At 45.8% G+C, this 17,879-nt stretch overlaps 1 protein-coding gene across 1 annotated transcript in view; it reads left to right on the top strand.

Moving 5' to 3' along the window:
• Positions 1–17,505, top strand: part of MTA1 (metastasis associated 1) — a 73,041-nt gene extending 55,536 nt beyond the window's left edge. Inside the window, exons 18-21 of the mRNA XM_010139371.1 lie at positions 3,686–3,697; positions 8,665–8,696; positions 11,361–11,512; positions 15,815–17,505. Of these exons, the coding sequence (XP_010137673.1) occupies positions 3,686–3,697; positions 8,665–8,696; positions 11,361–11,512; positions 15,815–15,953 (335 nt within the window). The 3' untranslated portion in view covers positions 15,954–17,505. The remainder of the gene's footprint in view (positions 1–3,685; positions 3,698–8,664; positions 8,697–11,360; positions 11,513–15,814) is intronic.
• Positions 17,506–17,879: the final 374 nt, after the last annotated feature.

Below are 17,879 nucleotides of genomic sequence, written 5' to 3'. Positions count from 1 at the left end.
TGTAGTGTGTTGTTGGCACCTGGAGGATACCTTGAGGTTTGGACAGGTCACTGCGTCAAAGCCTCTGGCACGTGACAGTGTTCAGCCACAGTGGTGGGCTTTAGCTGAAGTCTCTTTGCTGGTGATAAAAGCCTTGTAGTGCTGGGCTGTCCCTTCCAGACTCGTGGGAGAAGTATATACACCGTCTGTTAGGACTGGTCACTGAGCTGTTTGTGTGTGATGAGTTTGTAAGGCGTTCCTCATGGCCAGATCATAAACCAATATAAAATCCAGAGGTTGCTTTGCGGGGAATGAGCCGAACAGCAGCCTGTATTTTTGCTTAGTGTCAAGCGTTAAGATCCATGTTTATACATAGATATTGGTGGTCAGGTTTCTAAGGCGCTTAAATTCCCATGGCACCCACTGCCTTCGTTTAGAAGGAATTAGACTGTTGAACATTGCTGAAAATGGAACTGTTCGTGTAGGTTTTTGTGTGTTCCCTCAGGCAACACTTGCTGGAAGATTTACATCCCGGTCTCCAGGACCTCCTGCTATTTACGATGATGGTGGTTGGGGCTTAGAGCTCAGCCCTCAGGGAAGTTAATTGCTAAAATGCCTTGATGAACATTCTGTGTAAATGGAAACCCTGTTCCTAAAAGTGGCCAAACGGTGACGGAGGTTGGAGGGGTTGGAGGTGGGACACTACCTAGTCTACGGGCGCATGTGGGTTGGTCGGGTTGAACACTTTGTGAAGTAATGGGAAGTAAGGAGAGGCTGGGAAAAGGGAAGCCTTGGCGGTGAGAGATCAAGGAGGAAAAGGACAGGACACTGTTCTTAGTGGGCCACAGCCAGAATCAGTTAAAACTATGGAGAAGTCGGAAGTTGCTGAACTTAAGAGTACTTCAGATTTTTCCTCTGGAATGTTCTTGTTTGTTTTTACTGTTGCTTCTGTAGCTCCAGCTAGGTATCTTTAACTTTTCTTTTTCTGACTCATCCCTGCTTAACCCCAGAGAGCTGAACTTTTCCAAGCTTTGAATATGGTTTGTCTGGCTAGACGTCCAGAGTTTCAGCTGGTGCCTGAATTCTAAGATGAGGAAAATGTTCTTAATCTCTCCTCACTACCTGCCCTCTGTTTATAAGAAGGGTGTAGTCCTTCCATCTGTTTTGTTTTCCTCTTCTTTAAATCACATTGAGGCACCTTTAGGCATACAGTGCCCTTCCCAGCTCTCCTCCGACGTTAGATTAGCATGAACAAATTGCTGCAGAACCCTATTTTTGGAGCATGAAAAGTACATGGAGTTTCATAAGCTGCCAAATGCAGTGAGATGTTTAAAAATTACTATGGCTTTTTCATTAACATTCTGAACCTTGACTGACAATATTTGCCATGAAACTTCCTTTAAGAGGCAGAGAGAGAGGATGTTTTGTGTTCTGGACCCTGTTTACATTTTTTCCTTACAGCTGTCCAGTATGGGGGCTATGTGATACTTGTCTATGCAAATTCCTACTGGGGAAAGGGAGGGAGCACTGTTAGATATTTCTCCCTCCCCCCTCTTTTACACCATGTTAGCTTTCATGTAATCAAATTTCTTTTTCAGGGTCATCACATGCACTCTAAAATTGGCAGAAAGAGAGAGAACATGAATGAGTAGCTGAAATAAAGGGAAGGCTTTTCCCAGCAACAGACTTGCATTGATAAAACGGTAGCGGATTGAATGCTGAAAATTGGAGAGGGTTTATAGAAGAGCCATGAAAATGGTGAAGGGACTGGAAAACACTCTGTATAATGGAAAATGCTTTTATCAAAGTAGAAATTGTAGATGTTTGTCTCAGCTGACAGGAGCAGCAGAAGTGTAATAATAGAGGGCTTTTTAGTCTGGCCGGGAATGGAATAATGAGCTGCAGTAGCCAGAAGGTACAGTAGGAAAACTTTGGCTGGAAACAAGCTGCAAATTTTTTGAGTGAGGTTAATTAACTGTTGGAATACCTTGCTTCTCTGCTGCTGGGGATTTCTAAACCAGAAAGGAATGTCGGTCTAATTTAATGTGTTGTGGTTCATTGTTTCTCCCCTTCTTTTGCGGAAACGTGAATGAACTCCTTAGAACTGGAAGCATTCATCAGCCTAGCATGGCATTAGTGTCATTATCAAGAGACGAGCACAAAAGTGGAGATACCAGCTATTGAGGTGGAAATATAAGGAAGTTCTCTAGCATCACCGATGTAGGCAACCAGACTAATCTCAAAGGATTTTCTTCTGTCTGATTTAGACCTCGTGGAAAATTTGGATTTAGCTTTATGCATGGGTTGCATTAAAATTGTGCCTTTATTGGCAGTGGCCCTGGCTGCCCTTCCAAAGTTGAGGAATGACTGTAAACAATGGGGAGTATTGGTCCTTCACTGAATAATGTGGTACATGGGGTACTGGGAAAATGTCCTGCCTTTAGTGCTTGATATCCAGACCAAAGTAATGCTGACTAGTGTCAAGAGAGAAAACGTTCAGCGCTTCTTAAAGGAACGACTGTTTCTCGCCAGCAGCAGCACAGCTGGAAAGAACGGCAAGTTGCTTGAAATGGTTTTTGGAGACCTCAAGAACCATGTGTCTGTGCAACTTCCTTGCTTCGGATTATATGCCAAAAAAACAGATTATTTTTTAGAATTGTACTTTCCACTTGCCTTCATCTTAGCTGTGATGACTTTCTTTTAGTGTTATGGAGGAAGATCTGGAAATGGAATCAGGAGATGGGCGTCATGCTCTGTGGATCAGCTGGTGAAAATAATTTCGCATGTGAGGGATGGCAGGGAGTGAGGTGCAAATGCTGCTGGAGAGAGAGGAGATGGCATGTCCCAAGGCAGTGGGAGGGAGCAGGTGCAATTCATGAGAGGAAATGAATGTATAACAGCGCAAGGGCAGAATGGCAAATGCCCCAATGGTACAAAGCCTGAATTTTGATACATATTACACACGTACACACACATACATATGTGTATATGATGTGTAACACTCCCCATTCTAATAACAGTGAATAATTCCGTGGTTTCTAGTTTACATAGCCTGGATCAGATCATCCTAAGCAGTGAGGTACATAGTTATTTCACCTCTTTTTTTAACCACTTAGTGTGTTACAGCCAGACAGAATACACCGTGATGCTCCTTCAGGATGGATAGTATTGACTGACACAACACCAGGCCAGAGAGCCGCTCTCCGTTCTCAACATATTGTCCAAGGGTAGCCACTGACTCACTGTGCTTGGATGTCACTGCCCAGAAAGTATTAGTAGGATCCTCAAAGTACTCTTAGCGGAAGGTGCGGCTTTGCATGACCAGACACGTCATGTGTGAGGTACTGTGAAGCGAATTAGCGTGAGCTGCTAGACCAAGCATTTTAAGAAGTACCGTCCCAATCCAGCGAGGTTGCTGTGCGGGGGTTGGTGGAAGGAGGTGGGTAACAAGCCGCTACTCACTCATCCGAAATGAAAGCGCTTCTTTGTGGAACCTTTCACTTGGAGTTATTGCTTGTTTAATGTTGTCTCAGGTTTATCTGTCCAGCAGAGAACTGTGATCACTTCTGTGTTTCATTACCACCAAACCAGTCTGTGTTTCTGTATCTGTTGCATGGGGCTGGGCTGCTGTATTCTGAACTATGACAATCTTCCTTTTTTTTAACTTTACATCTTTTTTTTCCTTTTCCCTTGCCAATCTTGGTAGGAACTTACTTAGGTAAGTAAATTGCAATTTTAACATTGTTTTTATGTACAACAGAATTTTAAGAAAATGATAGTCTAGGTGGTGTTTGGTACCATTTGTGCTCTGTTCTGCTTGTTGCACTTGCACTGCCCAAAGTTCATAGTCTTTGTTAGACGGTGGATGCTCAGGTTTAAGAAAGAGAGGGGTACTAGAGTGTTCTTGCAAGCCTGCAAAAACTGTCTGTGCGTAGATGTCAACACACAGAGACAACTTCAAGGGCACCAGTAACTCGGAAGTGAAATCCTTGTTCATCGAGTGTCATTCATGCACAAATTTTTGTATTTTTTCTAACTTGCTCATGAATGTGGTACTGTTGATGATTTTGATACTGCTGGGAAGGATGGAGTCCCAGGAGGAGGATTATTTTTGGAAAAGGAAAATCCATACGAGGAGTATATGGTTTTTCTGAAAGCAGTGTATTTTAGTACAGTGACCTTGCTGGTTGTGAAAGGGTGTTAAATTCTCTACCTCCATTGCGACTGAAGACATGCTTATGAGTGTTACTGCATATTACATGTTCTGTATGGTACTTCTTGTTGGTAAACAGGAGGTAAAACCAAAATGCCATCTGTGAGTAACTGCTTGATGTCCTCAATCGTTTTTTTAAAAAGAAAGAAAAGAAAAGATGACGTAATGCTGATGTGGTGCGTATGCTGAAGATTTGAGTTAGTAAGTTGGAGTAAATACAAATTTAACAACTCTAAGTTCAATGGGTGGAAGCTGGGCTACTCTTCCTCCTTGGTACCAGGATCAGCTCTGAACAGACTTCTCGTGTCAAACTACGAAACAGCCTGTAAATACACAGGCAACGGTGTGTGCGTGGTCAGGCATGGGAAAGCACCGGCAGGTTTCTACCCCAGTAGAAAAGTGGCCTTGGTTGGTGCTTCTTCTGCAGCTTCTTGGTGCTGCTGTAGTAACTTTATGGAAATGACCCTGCGCTCCAGTCTGCGTTGGGCACGCTGCTGAGGGTTCGGCTCTGCTGCTTCACACAATGGCAGTTGTGGATGGTCTGGAGTTGGCAGGCTGAATTGGAGCGGTGGGAGTGGTTTGTGAATGCTGCCATTCAGATGCTGAGGTCCTCTCGCTGAGGGGGTGGGACTGGATCAGTGAAGACCACGTGTATGTACTCTCAGGCTTCCAGGGAGACCAGATGTGCTGGTTTGCTTCCCATTGGGAAATGAGATTCCCCCACTCCATCTGTGGTGTCAGGTGCCAGCTATTCCAGGTGCTGCTGGAAGTTTAGGTATTCTCTCATTTTAATTTTTTTTTCTGAATCTGAAAGCATTAGATTCAAATGAAACAAGTTTGCTGGAAAAGAAACAGGCTGGTTGAGAGGTGGTTCCCCCGTCCCCAAAAGATAAAACAAAGCTGCAAAGTAACAGCAGTAAGAGACTTGTTTTGCTCTTTGTGTTAGACCTTCCCCACTTGCGTTTCTTCAGGTGAAGGTGTATTCATCTGCAGCTCTGATACCCCAAGAACGGAAGGATCCTTAGGCACAGTACCCTGCTGTGCCTGGTTTTGAGGCAGGATCTCTGTGAATGTGCTTGTGCCTGAGAAACAGTTCTGAGGTCTTTGTCACTAGGTGGTGGGGAGTGCTCTGGGGGTGTCAGTTAATCTCTGCGCTGTGACGAGGTGTTTTATTGCCATTTCAGTAACAATAGAGAATTGTCTGTGGCAAAGGACATTTATGCTTATCTGCAGATACACCTTCAGTTTACCTTGTCTTCATTTTATCCCCTGGGATGACTTCTTTATTGCGGTGTATAGAGGAGACTGGCAGGAGGAATTGAATGGCAGATTTTCTAGAGCTTTGCGGTTTTTCCAGTGCTGGGGAAAAACCATTTAATCTCAAGTTTTCAGAATATGTTTCAATTTCTTTGCCTGCAAAAGAGTGGAAGACCTGCTTAGATTCATCATGGTACGCCTCTACGCCTTCTGTGTTTTTAAAGGTTTGGTCAATCCTGAAACCTCCCTTTTTTTTGGTTGGTTGGTTTTTTAATCTCATTTGGAGGAGGCTGGAGTTGTTTCTGATGGGGAGCTATGTAAATTCAAGCAGTTGGACCTTAGATATCATCAAAAGGAATACCCACACTTTCAACCCTGTGCTTTCTCGAGATATCCCCTTGTGAAATACAGCCAGTATTTTTTTTTCCTGGAGAGTTGCTGCCAGAACTCTGTTGTTTTGCTTTTCTTTCTGCTTTATATAAATACGCTGTCATACACTTAACCTGCTGGTGGACACGTGTGTGAGAGAAGTCTCTCTCAAAGCTTGATCTGTGAAAATGGAGCCAGCACCTTTGGGAGGACTGAGTTTCCTGGGGAGTTTTCCAGGATTTTCCTGCCTGCCTGTGCCACTCCTTACCCAGAGGTGGAGGATTGGTTTAGCTCTTGGAGGGGCCTGCCTCGCAGACCTCATCTCTCGCACAGAAGCCACCAGTAACTTTTGGGTGAGAATCCATTGTTTCCGGTACAGATGCATCCTGTTGTCTTGCCAGCTGCTCTGCAGTGGGTTGCAGATGTTACACTGTCTCTCTGCATCTCTTCGGTGACCGTTGCGGGTAACAGATGCTCATTTAATAGTGCTGCTTCAGCTGCATATGCTTTTAGCGTGACTTTTTTGATTGCAAACTGAAGCCAGTCTTTTTAGTGTCTGTTCTCATTCTTTCAAACTCCAGTTACCCAAGTGTAACTAAAGGGAAAAGTCACAGATAGTGAAGATTAATATGCTAATTGAGACCTTATTACTGTGACAGCAAGAGTCTAAATTGTATCGAAACTGTAACTTTGATTTGCGTCCTATTTTACTGGAGCAAAAAGATGCCGTGGGCAGCTTCATCCTAGAAATTACAGCTGAGGGATGAGGTGTGTCCCTGCTGTTAGTGCTGCTGCTTTGCTCTTTGAGGGCTCTGAAGTTTTGGGGCTCAGAGTCGGTAGCGGTTCTGCTCAGCCTTGGCTCGGTTTGTATCAGTCTCAACATGTCTTCTGACCGTGGAGTACTTGGGCATAGCACTGTTTACTGGCTGGGGTGCCCCTCGCAATAGTCATCGCAGCAGCCACCTCTCAGCTGCTTCTGGAGACTGATCTTGTCTGGCAGCAAGAACTTTTCTTAGTACAAGAAAAGAGCTCACCTGGAGCATGGTTGAAATGAAATGCGTGCCTTCAGGCCAGGGTCTCGAATCAGTTGATTTACACCTCTTGAAGCTCCTGCGAATGGAGAAAATGTTATCTTTCTGTTAGGGGAGGGGGAAGAAAACAAGTGCTGGAGCTTAGCTCTGAAGCCAACAGACTCGGGTTGCATCCTGCTGGCTGTGCCGTTTCCCAGTGTCCACGGAGCTCTTTGTCCGTCACCAACAGCAGCTCACAGCTGTGTTTTGGATGCGATTGCTGTTCCCATGATTGTCTGGCACCTACATTGCCTTTGTCAACATCCAAAGGTTGTTACTGGTCTTACTTGGTGCCTGGTACATCTCTTCTCCAGATTTGATGGAAATCTTTCTGCCAACCATTTCTTCATCTCTGTGGACACTTAGGCACAAAAATGCTGCAAAAATTGAAACTCTGTGTCTTCATATTGAGCTAGCTAACAGCATACATCTCCATAGAATGGGAAACACACTTGATATATCAACTGTTGATTATAATGGGGTGTTGTGATGCTCAGTGCTCAGAAAACGTCCCCCGTTCCGCGTTCCTCCCTCACGATCAATTGCTGAGCCATGTGTTTCCTGGCACGCTTGCCGTGAGTACGTTTTGTTTGGTTTTACCAAGGAGAACCTCGAGGGATCTGTTGGGGTACAGACCACGAGCTGTAGAAGGTGGATTTTGCTGGCTTCTTTAAAAAGCTCTGGTGTTCTGTCACAGCTTAACTCGCTAGTGATGGGAGGTTTCAAAAGGCAAGCTGGGAAGCTTGCTGTGAATGCGAAAGCAGGATTCAAACTGACAGCTTCTGCAGCCGGCAGCAGCGGTGCTGATGCCTGTCCCGTAGTGCCTGTTGGGTTTGATGTACCAGCGTGTTGGTTCTCAGCCAGGAGGGGCTGGAAAAGATGGTTTGGTGCCCTGGTGTTGATGAAATGGTGTTTTCTGGGAGCGTACATTTTAGACAACTAAACAGTGCTAAGAGGAAGGTTTCTCATGTCTCCCAGTCCATTCCGTGTCATACCCTCATGCCTTACAGCCACACGTTGTTCTCTTATATCCCAAGACCTTTGTGTGTCCTACAAGGTCCCATACGTGTGAAGTACAGTCCAGTACATACGCTGTGGCAGCAGGACAGGGTGTCCGATAGCCTGGCAAATGAGCTAGGGAAGTCAGGCCATGGCGCTCGGCGCTTGACGGTGCTGTTTGTGTTCCTGGGGAAGGGCGTGTGCGATAGCTGGAGTCGCTGTGCGCAGTGCCTGATGGAGCTGTGCCTCTGGAAGTGTTGGCTTGTGGTAGGGTCAGCAGATGCAGTCCGTTTGCTAACGGCTTGTAGCTAGTGTCAGGGCTGAAGAGTTCCCCGGGGATCCAAGGATGACAGGAAAGATTTTATTTGTTGCTGTCTTGACAGTGTATAATACCTTCCGCTTTCTCCTTTTTGATGTCAGTAAACGCCTCCAAATCTAAACCAGAACTCCACATTTTTCCCCAGACTTGAGGAAAACCTCAGATCTGAAAGTACACCTCCTCGGTGTGCTTTTATCGGTAGTTTGAAGAAAGATGTGCGTAAACGGAGAAAAGATTGGGCGAACGGAACGTGGTTTTAACTGGGGGCCTCTGCCCTTCACCCCCTGTTGTTAAGGAAGCTCTTTTCTCAGTTACCTTTCTAGGAGGGGAGAAGTTAGTCTGGTAGACAACTCTTGTTTTAGCAAAGCAACATAGCTGCGTGTGTTTTGATTTTGTACTTTTTTCTGTCTTGGAAAAGCAATGGTCTTACCAGCTCTATTCTCTTTCCTGTTTGTTAGGTCTGCCTAACCACGGACAAACCAGACAAATGGTAAGAGAATGTTCATTTAACCAAAACAGGGAAAAGAAGAATGATTAACCCACGCTAGATAGAACACCCCATTAAACTGTAGCATTTCACTTCCGTCTTTGCTGTTTGCAGCTGGTCATAGTTCGCAATTAACTTTAAAAAAAAATTCTTTTGGTGCGTATGAAACATCCAAGATTTAAACCTCAAATCTGTCTATCTATATATAAAAATGAGATTCTGTTTGGAATAGAACATTTTGTTTCTGCTCATGCAGGAACTGAGTGGCTGTTCATAGCAAAGTTCTGGGATGTGTTTCTAGGGGGAATGTGTTTTCCTGAAGGAGGAAGGTTTAAATGATGGAAGGGTTTGTTTGGAAAACAGGTTTTTTTTTTTTTTTTTTTTTTTTTTTTAGAAAGTTGGTGTGCAAGTTGTCTGCTGAGAATGCTTGGGGTTTATGTTCTTTTTTTTTTTCCCCCCCAAGTAAAAATTCTTCCTAGCCTTTCATCCATTCTGCTGAGTTTTATCAAAGGACAGAAGCAAATAGCCAGTCTGATTGAAGCGTCTCTGGCAAAATGCTTTCTCCTGAAATTCACCTCTGTGTGAAGGGACCAGTGCAAAGCTCCCCCACGCATGGCTTATGGGAGAGAACTTCAAGCATAACTTTTTTTGTCCCTCAGAAATGATCTGGTGTCGGTAAAGTGGAGCCTGCCTCATTAGGGGACCTACCACAAGGTATTAGTGTCAGTAGAGACATCTGACGTGGGTCAGTCGCAGCGGGTATGACCGATGGTCGCTGAATGGTGATCACGAGCATTATTAAATCCGATAACGTTCTCAGATAGTGTGCAGTGCCGTGGGGGCGGGCTATACCTTGAGCATGCTGGTCTGACTGGGATAATGAAGCATTCATTTGGTTTGATACTTGAGCACCTGATCCGACGTGACAAATTGTATTCCTCCAGGGATGCAGCTTCATTTCTTGTTGCTGAGGAGACTGGCTACTTGTTTGTGTCTGCTAAATAAACCAACTCAGTGCAGTGGGTGTTTTAGGGTGAAACCCCTGAACTGTCTTGATTTGTGGCTGCTTGATAAAGTGAAGTGTGCTGCTGAACTGAAAATTAAAGATCCACAGTTTGGGATGTACCACTTGAAACACATCGCTCTATGCGGGTAGAGGAAAGACGTCCTGGAAGCACAGGGATGCCCCTTCTAGGTATTTCCAAGAACTTTCTCCAGAGTTCTTCTCCTGTGTGTGTAGTATGTGCAGAGAAAATATCCTTCGCAACGTTAATTAAAATATTTTCTTGGAGAAATCTAGAGGGGGTTAAAAAAAAATGAGAGAAGCTTTTTTTTTTTTGAAACATTTTACTTAATAAATCTCAAATGTAAAAGCCATTCTTGAAGTATTTCAGTGGTCTGCTGTGGTGCCAAAGTTGTCTTGTATAACGTGGAGCTGGGCGACTAAGGAAGTAAAATGTTATCGCATTATTTTCTCTTCAGATAAAAGTGAGAGAGATCCAGGGGGGTTGGGGTTTTTTCCTTGGTTGACAGACTGAAGTCTTCCCTTGCTAAGTCAAGGTGTTAAAATCTGGTTGAACTTTTGCCATATCCTGACACTTAAGGACTTGAACACCTCGTGTCCCCACCTTTCCTTTTGAGGTGGATCTCCCAGGCCAGACATCCCTCATGTAACATGCTGAGTTTCCTATTTCTTGGGCGGAAGGGGAAGCCTTGGTGCATCAGGGGAGATGGTCTGACCTTGGACAATGGCCCGTGAAACACCAGAGTTAAGTTTCTACTGGGGCATTTTCTGACCAGCTTTAATTTATGCATTTCAAATTTTACGGGCCCTTATTTTGCATCTTTCCTGACTATCCAGTGTCGCTGATTGCAGTGGGATTTCTCAATGTGCTAATCGGCAGGAAGAGGGGCAGCAGAACTGGACTTCAAATGATCAAGGACAGCTGCATTTGAGAAGCTTAATATTTTGCTCCCTTTCCTCTGCACCTCTCTTAACGGCTCATGTTTTTTCCATTTGAGTGGAAGGGGGCTGCTGTGGGTTTGGAAAATACCTGCGTTGATTCGCAAAGCAAATGCCTATATATAACTGTGGTGTTAAATGCTGAAAGGATTTTGTGATGAAAGCTGCTGAGCTTCGTAGTGTTAGATTCATTTCCAACAGCACATTTAATTTTATACTGTCCTCCTTAAATATGAACCTCCCTAGAACAAAAAGGATCTGGGTAAGTTTGGTATCCCACGATAACTGTAAATTCTGATTTTTATATTTGATTTGTATAGCTAGATTTCCTTCCCTCAGATCAATCGAGTTGCTCTAGATTTATGGCAGTAGCTGCAATCTAAGTCTTATGCTCAATCTTTTGAACCTGTGTCATCTTTCAGACGCAAGCAACAGATTGTTGGTAACGCCTTCCATTTATTACTTGTCCTGTCGCTGGAGTATTGCTGTCCTGTTGTATATTGAAGGCGCCTAACTTCTACTGCTGGTGGACAACTGCTTTTATGTGAATTCTGTGTTCAGTCGTGGGCGAGAGGGGAAATATTTGCCATAAGCTTTCCACAACTGATACGAAAACTTGAATTCTCTTTTCCTTTGAGTGCTTATCACATGCTACTGTGGGTCTGTTGCAGTCCCTAATTGTACTTTTTTATGTATCACGTTAGGGACCAAGCCGAAACTTGCTGCTCAATGGGAAATCATACCCAACAAAAGTCCGATTAATTCGTGGTGGATCCATGCCTCCGGTGAAAAGGAGGAGGATGAACTGGATTGATGCACCAGACGATGTTTTTTACATGGCCACTGAAGAAACCAGGTAGGAAGCTTGGTCTTTTAGAGGATTTAACGGGAGGTCTTTTGGTTTGCGTTCCTTGTGGGTGCTGCAGCTGGTTTTTTGGTTAGCCAGGGATCTCTGCAGCAGATCTGTGGCTACAAACTGAATGCAGAGAGCGTTGCCAGCGTTGAGGTGGATAAAGGCTGTGACACACCTTATGTCTGATGTGTGCCTAGTCATTCCAGAGGAAGCAGATCTTTCTTCTTCCAGAGCAGCTCCTGTCAGAGGTGGGCAATAAGGGGAGGAAGACTGAGGTGGGAAGTTCAGCTGGTTGGAGGTCCCACGCAGCAACTCAGTAACAGGATAGGGGCCTTCTGGCTCGTGAGTGATGCTGTGTGCTGAGGAACAGAGCCTCCTGCACACAGAGCTCTGCGTGCCCTCTCACGTGCTGAAGTCTCTTGTATTACCTGTCAGACCGTCTCCTCTTGCATCCGAGTACTGAAACCTGTAAGTGACACAGAGGCGTTCTGGGGGCTGAGTTGCCACTTTTCTTTGGTGGTTTATATTTGCCACCAGTAGCAGTGAGATGTAGCCCAGCAGTGTCCTCCTTCCTCCTTTGGGGGTATACTGCTTCTGCTAGTCCTTGTTAGTTGGCCCACAGGATAAAAATAGTAAAAGAAACTTTCCTTGCGTGACTTTCACTGCGAACTCTGTTTGCTGGCTGCTGGCATTGCTGTGGAAGCTCCATGGCCTGAGCCCTAAAGCAGAGCTTTTGTGTGCGTGTTCCTGGTACCGTCTAATTCCTAGGAAGGGCGGGACTGCTCCGGGGTGTGATGAGAAGGGAGGAACCGACACAAGGATATGCCTCTACCTAAGAACTTGATGCCTCTCTCCTGGGTGACCTTGAAGGTCGGAGCAAAGCCACAGCCCTGCTCCTCAGCCCTCTCTGAAAGCACAGGCGCTCTCTGGCTTTTGTGTGTCTGAAGCCTGGAGTTACCAACACTGTGCCCCAACAGGCAGAGGAGCACTTATTTTTCCCTCCGGTACCTAGCAGAGGTGGATGTGGGAATTACGGGATGTCTGAGCCGTTACAAAGGAGGACAGGACCAAGGAGGTCAGGACTTTTGAGGACTTCAGCTCTTCTGGTGCTGCTTTTCACTGCTACTGGTGGCAAATATAAACCACCAAAGAAAAGAGGCAGCTCAACCCCAGAAACACTCTGTGTCAGAGTCCTGACATCCCCAAGCTCCTTCTCTGCCTGCAAAGCCATTCAAATGTCAAGTGACTGTCCTGTGGGCCTAGTATCAAAGACGGGCTTTGTAGGCAAGCTGAGACTGGTAGTGTTCAAGTTACTAACCACTGAGCTGTGGGATCATCAGATTTCAGTGCAGGAACACCCCCCCACCTTTCCCTCCCTGTCATATCTCAGAAGAAAACCAAAATTAATTTCCTTGTGAGACTTGTTCCTACGGACACCTTTAACGCAGCTGTGTGTTTCACACCTGCTCATATCTTTATCTTGTCTTTCCCTTCTCCTTTTCTGTTCCGGTGAGATGCTGTGAAACTAAGCAGTGGGATCCCATATGTAATTGAAACTAAAGTGAGAGAAGCATTTCATTTTCAGGGGAAGCAGTTTCCTTATTCTCACTGTCATCATCTTGCTCTGGTAAAGAGGTCCTGGGATCCTGTTACGGACCTGCTGCTCTGGCCAGTTCACGTGCCCTGGTGGACACAGTCTCTAATTCAGTCCTTAGATGCTCAAGGCTTTTTTCATGATCCCGCACCTACAAAACATTTCTTGACATCTTTATCGTCCAGCCCACAAGGAATACTGCAGGTCTGTGGTGGTAATGTCTCGGTATGACTGCAAGGTCCTCTGATTGTACCGAACAGTCAGAATATTCATCAACCCTGATACTGGCTGTAAGGCGTGGAATTGTCTGCTCCTACAGAACCACTGAGGGAGGCAGGAAGGATCAGTACCACAGCAACCAGCTCGTGTCTAATGCAGAAATCATAGAGTAGTGGTAGACTTCGGCTCAGTAAGATCTTATCTCTTCCATTTGAAAAAAAAAAAAAACCAAACAACAAACCAGGCTTCTTTGTCTGACAGCCTTGCTGCTTAGCTGGCTGGCGACTGCTGAAAGGAGGTGTTTGGCAGCCGGTTGAAAAGCAGGGAAGCCTGAGCCATGTAGCATTGTAAGCGGCACGGGTTTTCTGTCGGGCATTTCACCTCTAACTTTTCCCTGAACCATCTGCTGCATTCCAGTGTCGAGAATATAAGACTTGTTTGTGAGCTCCAGAAGAATTTGAGCTTTGTGTTGGCTCCATAGCGATCCCTCTAGCAGCAATATCTGCATATCATCTTCCAGCTGGGGGTCAGGCTGTGTTTTCAGTCACAGAAAGTAGGTTTTCCTCAAGTTTTACACCCCTCCTCCTCCCCTTTTTGTGCAGCACAGTTGAGAACGGTGCTGGAAAACTGGGTGGCTGTGAGGGAGCACTTTGAAAAGTTGGTCAATTGAAAAGAGTAAGTTTCTGAATTGAAGCCTCACAGTAAGGAACTCGGCATTTATAATTTACGCGAGTGGAGGCAGCGAGTGACCTGATCAGAATCTCGAGCTGCTACGAGACGTGTTTCTGATGGCGGCGTGTCTAATTGAGCACGCACGGACACTGTAGGAAGCTCCGCTGGCTGAAAGTAGATCAACTTCAGCTAAACAAGTCTTGGGAGAATCAACACATCGAGATTTTTTTTTTTTTTTTTTTTTTTTTTTTTTTTTTTTTTTTTTTTTTTTTTTTTTTTTTTTTTTTTTTTTTCTGCCCACCACCACTTTTCCACCCCGTTCTCTCCTCTCCACATCCTGTGGCCTTTCAGCTTTAGAAGGCCCTGGAGAAATGAGAGCACTGAGCAAACAAAAGCCATGTCTCTGTGTGTGTAAGTGCTGCGTAGCAGGCTTGGTCTGCTCCGTGGGCAAAAAAAGCAAGTGAAGAGTGGTGATGAGGGCAAATTTTAGGGGGAAAAGTATTTTAACCAGTTTCTCAAGCAACCAGCACATCTCAAACTCAGAAGTCATGGCACAGGGATAAACATCAGCTCAGTAAGACTGTGTCTCTTCCATTTAAAAAATACAACAACCCAGCGCACCCAGAAAAAGGTTTTCCAGGCCCCAGCAGTGTTGACTAACCCAAAATGTAGAAGTTACCTTTGGGGGGCGGACGGTTGGGTTGTGGATAGTAAAGCCACGTGGCTGCCCTTCCTCTCGTACTGCCGTTCTCATGGTAAGTCAGAAAAAGTAGTTAAGGTAGAAACCTGTACGGGGAGGCAGCGCTTGCTTATCGGAGCTGCCTTGTTGCCGCGGTTCCTGAAGTGCAGGCGGTGTGCCGCGGGTACTGCTGGACTGCTCCTGCCGATATTTATCACTCTCCTTTCTAACCTCCGTATGCCTTTGACCGCCACAACATCCTCCGGAAAGGAGTTCCTCCTCCTAATTCCACAGCAGCTTTTCACTGCGGCTGGGTTTTGGGGTTTGCAGGAGTGTTGAAGCAAGTCATTGTTCTGCATTGTCTCTTTTTACCTGACTTTGCTGGTTTTAAAACGTCGGTATGTCCCTTCTCTTCCCTTCTTTTACTTTCTCTCCATATGGAAAGCCGCTTCCCACGTCTGATGAGACTTGTTGCTCGTTTTGTAACATACAGGGAAACTCGTCAGAAACACAGGACAGAATATGACCCGTTTCTGGGTTGGGCACACGCAGCGTGGGTGGAATAAGAGGGGGAGCTCCGTGGGAGACCAAATGTTGCTGCCTTGTGCTGTGAGGGGTTTCTGTTGAAGAGGCAGCTGTGTGCACCTGCCTGGGGCTGAGGAATGTCGGAGAGCTCCGTGAGAGAGGGATCAGCAGGTGGGGAGGTGGCCAGCGTTGGCAGAAGACCTTTGGTTGTAACTTGGCTTTGTAAATTCCCGCAAAGCTGCCTGCAGCGTGTCCAACGGATGTGTCTGCGTGCATCACAGTGCGTTGTTGGTGTGGAAACTGGCTGTCAAAGCTATTTCACGTGTTACGGTCACAAGAGTAGACCCCGTTCCTGTGAGGCTGGCCCGGGATGCCTTCTGCTCTGCAGGGGAATTGTTCTGGAAGAGTGAATGCAATTTCCTCTTCGTTGGTGGGTGTATAAATCACAAACCAAAAGTTCCCCCGGGGAAGACATTGCTGAAATAAACAGTGTCGGCCCGTCCCGTTAGCGAGCAGGCTCCGTGTGCAGGCTGGTTTCACACGGAGAACTGGAGAAGCCTGCAGTGCCGTAGTGTCTGGTCTCTGTAATCGGTTCCTTTCTCCTTACTGTCTGCAGGAAAATCCGCAAGCTGCTTTCCTCCTCCGAAGCCAAGCGAGCCGCCAGACGCCCTTACAAGCCTATTATCCTCCGGCCCATCCAGGCAGTGCAGCTACGCCAGCCCATGAATGACGAACCCATAATCATCGAGGATTAACACACGCTGCGCAGCTCTCCAGATGACGGTGGATCTGCCCGAAAGAATCTCTCCTCCAATATATACTTGAGTTTCTATGGCTACAGCATTGAACTAACTGTTGAAGAGAGGGAACTTCTGAGGAACTGTTTTGCATCTTTTAAACCCTTAAAAGGAACTCAGCCCTTCTCTGAGCCTCTGACCACAGACTGCTTTCTCTCTTGTGCGCTCTCTCCTTCTCTCTCCTTTTCTTTTCTTTTCTTTTCTTTTTTTTTTTTTTTTTTTGTTAATTTTTAGTAGCCTCTTTTCCCCTTTGCTTCTACCCCTTTTGTAGACAGGGGAGGGAAAGTAAGTTTAACTTATTAAGAGAATGTGGACTAGTACTTTTTAGCTTTGTTTCCTCTTCTGATGTACGAAGAGCTAGAACCCTTCATTTTGTGACTGAGCTCTCGTTGCAAAGCCATTTTTACGAGGCTGTGTTGTAAGATTTTTCTTTTTTTTTTTTTAAATTTTGTGGACGGTGCCATTTTTTATTTCATTTATATTATTTCTTTTGTAGATAAATTTCCAACCTTTAACTGATATTTGGAAATAGGAGCTGAAAGCCAGCCCCAGGTTCAGCCAGCTTTCTTTGGTCCTGTCCCTTATGTTTTTTGGATCGTTTTGCACGGCCAGTTGTGCTCATGCACAAGACAGAAACAACTCAGGCTGAGAAAGGAGTGAGCTAAGAACTGAAGAACCTTGCAGAACATTACACTAATGGTGTGTGCAGTGGAGGCCAGGCTGCCAGAAGTAGGTGTCCTTGCTCTAGTCAATCCCTGGGAGGGCTGGCCGTGGCTTTTCTCCCGGTAACCAGCAGTTTGCGTGCTGCCTTCTCTCTGACATCTGGAACCTACGTGCTGTTGTACCACCGAGACCCAGCAGTAGGCCCAGCAGTCCAGCAAGTGTAATGAATTGCTTTGCTCTGGCTCCAAGAGTCAAGTACACCAATGCCCAGGGACATTTTGCTTAGAACTCTGAACCTGTTTGTGCATCAGTGGTTTTGGACACATCTCTCCCAGGACGAGACCTGGTTTCTCTTTACTTGCATTACTGTATGTTTCCCATTTTGAAGGGAATTTGAATTACAGCTGGGTTTTCATTTGAACACATTGTGTCTGAATTTTAAGTGGTTTTATCCCCCCTTGACATTTCTTGTGTTTGAGGTTTCTTGCATCTCTTGAACTTCTTATGTATTTGCAAGTCTGTATAATTTCTTTTTCATATGTCTTCTCATTGCAGCGCATTTGCTGAATGCCCTGCTCTGTTTCGGAAGGATGTAAGCGATCATTTGCAACTTGTGCTGATCTGTACATGTACCTGCCTCCAGCAGACACAGCATGTAATAACCCCCAAGTCATTCCATATGTGTCAGCGGTGAGATGAGCCAAAGTTGTATTTGGGTTATCACAGTCCAACCGTGATTCTGTGCAACTCTGCTAACCCACCGGGTTAGACGGAAAGGAATCCCCACAAAATGAAAACAATTCAGTTAACTTTACTTAATAAACCTGGAAAGTGAGCTTTTGTGAAACATCTGCTTTTTGTCTCTTCTGAAGTAGCTGCCGAGACCCTCGCTCAGGGGGCCGCCCGGCCCGGGCAGGTGCCTCTGTGCTCCTTCCTTCACGTCCTGGAGCAGCCTCCTGCTCTCAGGCGTTAGCTGCGGCCTGTCCCTGTGCTGTTAGGTGGGATGGGGCAAGAGTCAGTCACGGTTTGATTCCCCTCACGCGCAGTTAAAACATCTCTGGCACTTTGGACGGTGACTGCCTCCCTCCTCCTCTCAAAGGCGGCAGCAGATGCCGTGCCGGAGCTCTGAATGAGCCTTTTGTCCGTGGGGGCTCATGCGTCTTGCTGATGGGGGCATGACTCCGGCATGTGGCAGAGCGAAATCCCTGGGGGTTAGAAACC

The sequence above is a fragment of the Buceros rhinoceros genome, unplaced genomic scaffold (assembly GCF_000710305.1).
Source record: "Buceros rhinoceros silvestris isolate BGI_N320 unplaced genomic scaffold, ASM71030v1 scaffold17957, whole genome shotgun sequence".
Lineage (NCBI taxonomy): Eukaryota > Metazoa > Chordata > Aves > Bucerotiformes > Bucerotidae > Buceros > Buceros rhinoceros.
The sequence above is the reverse complement of the archived record's forward strand: the minus strand, read 5'-3'. Positions and strand labels throughout refer to the sequence as shown.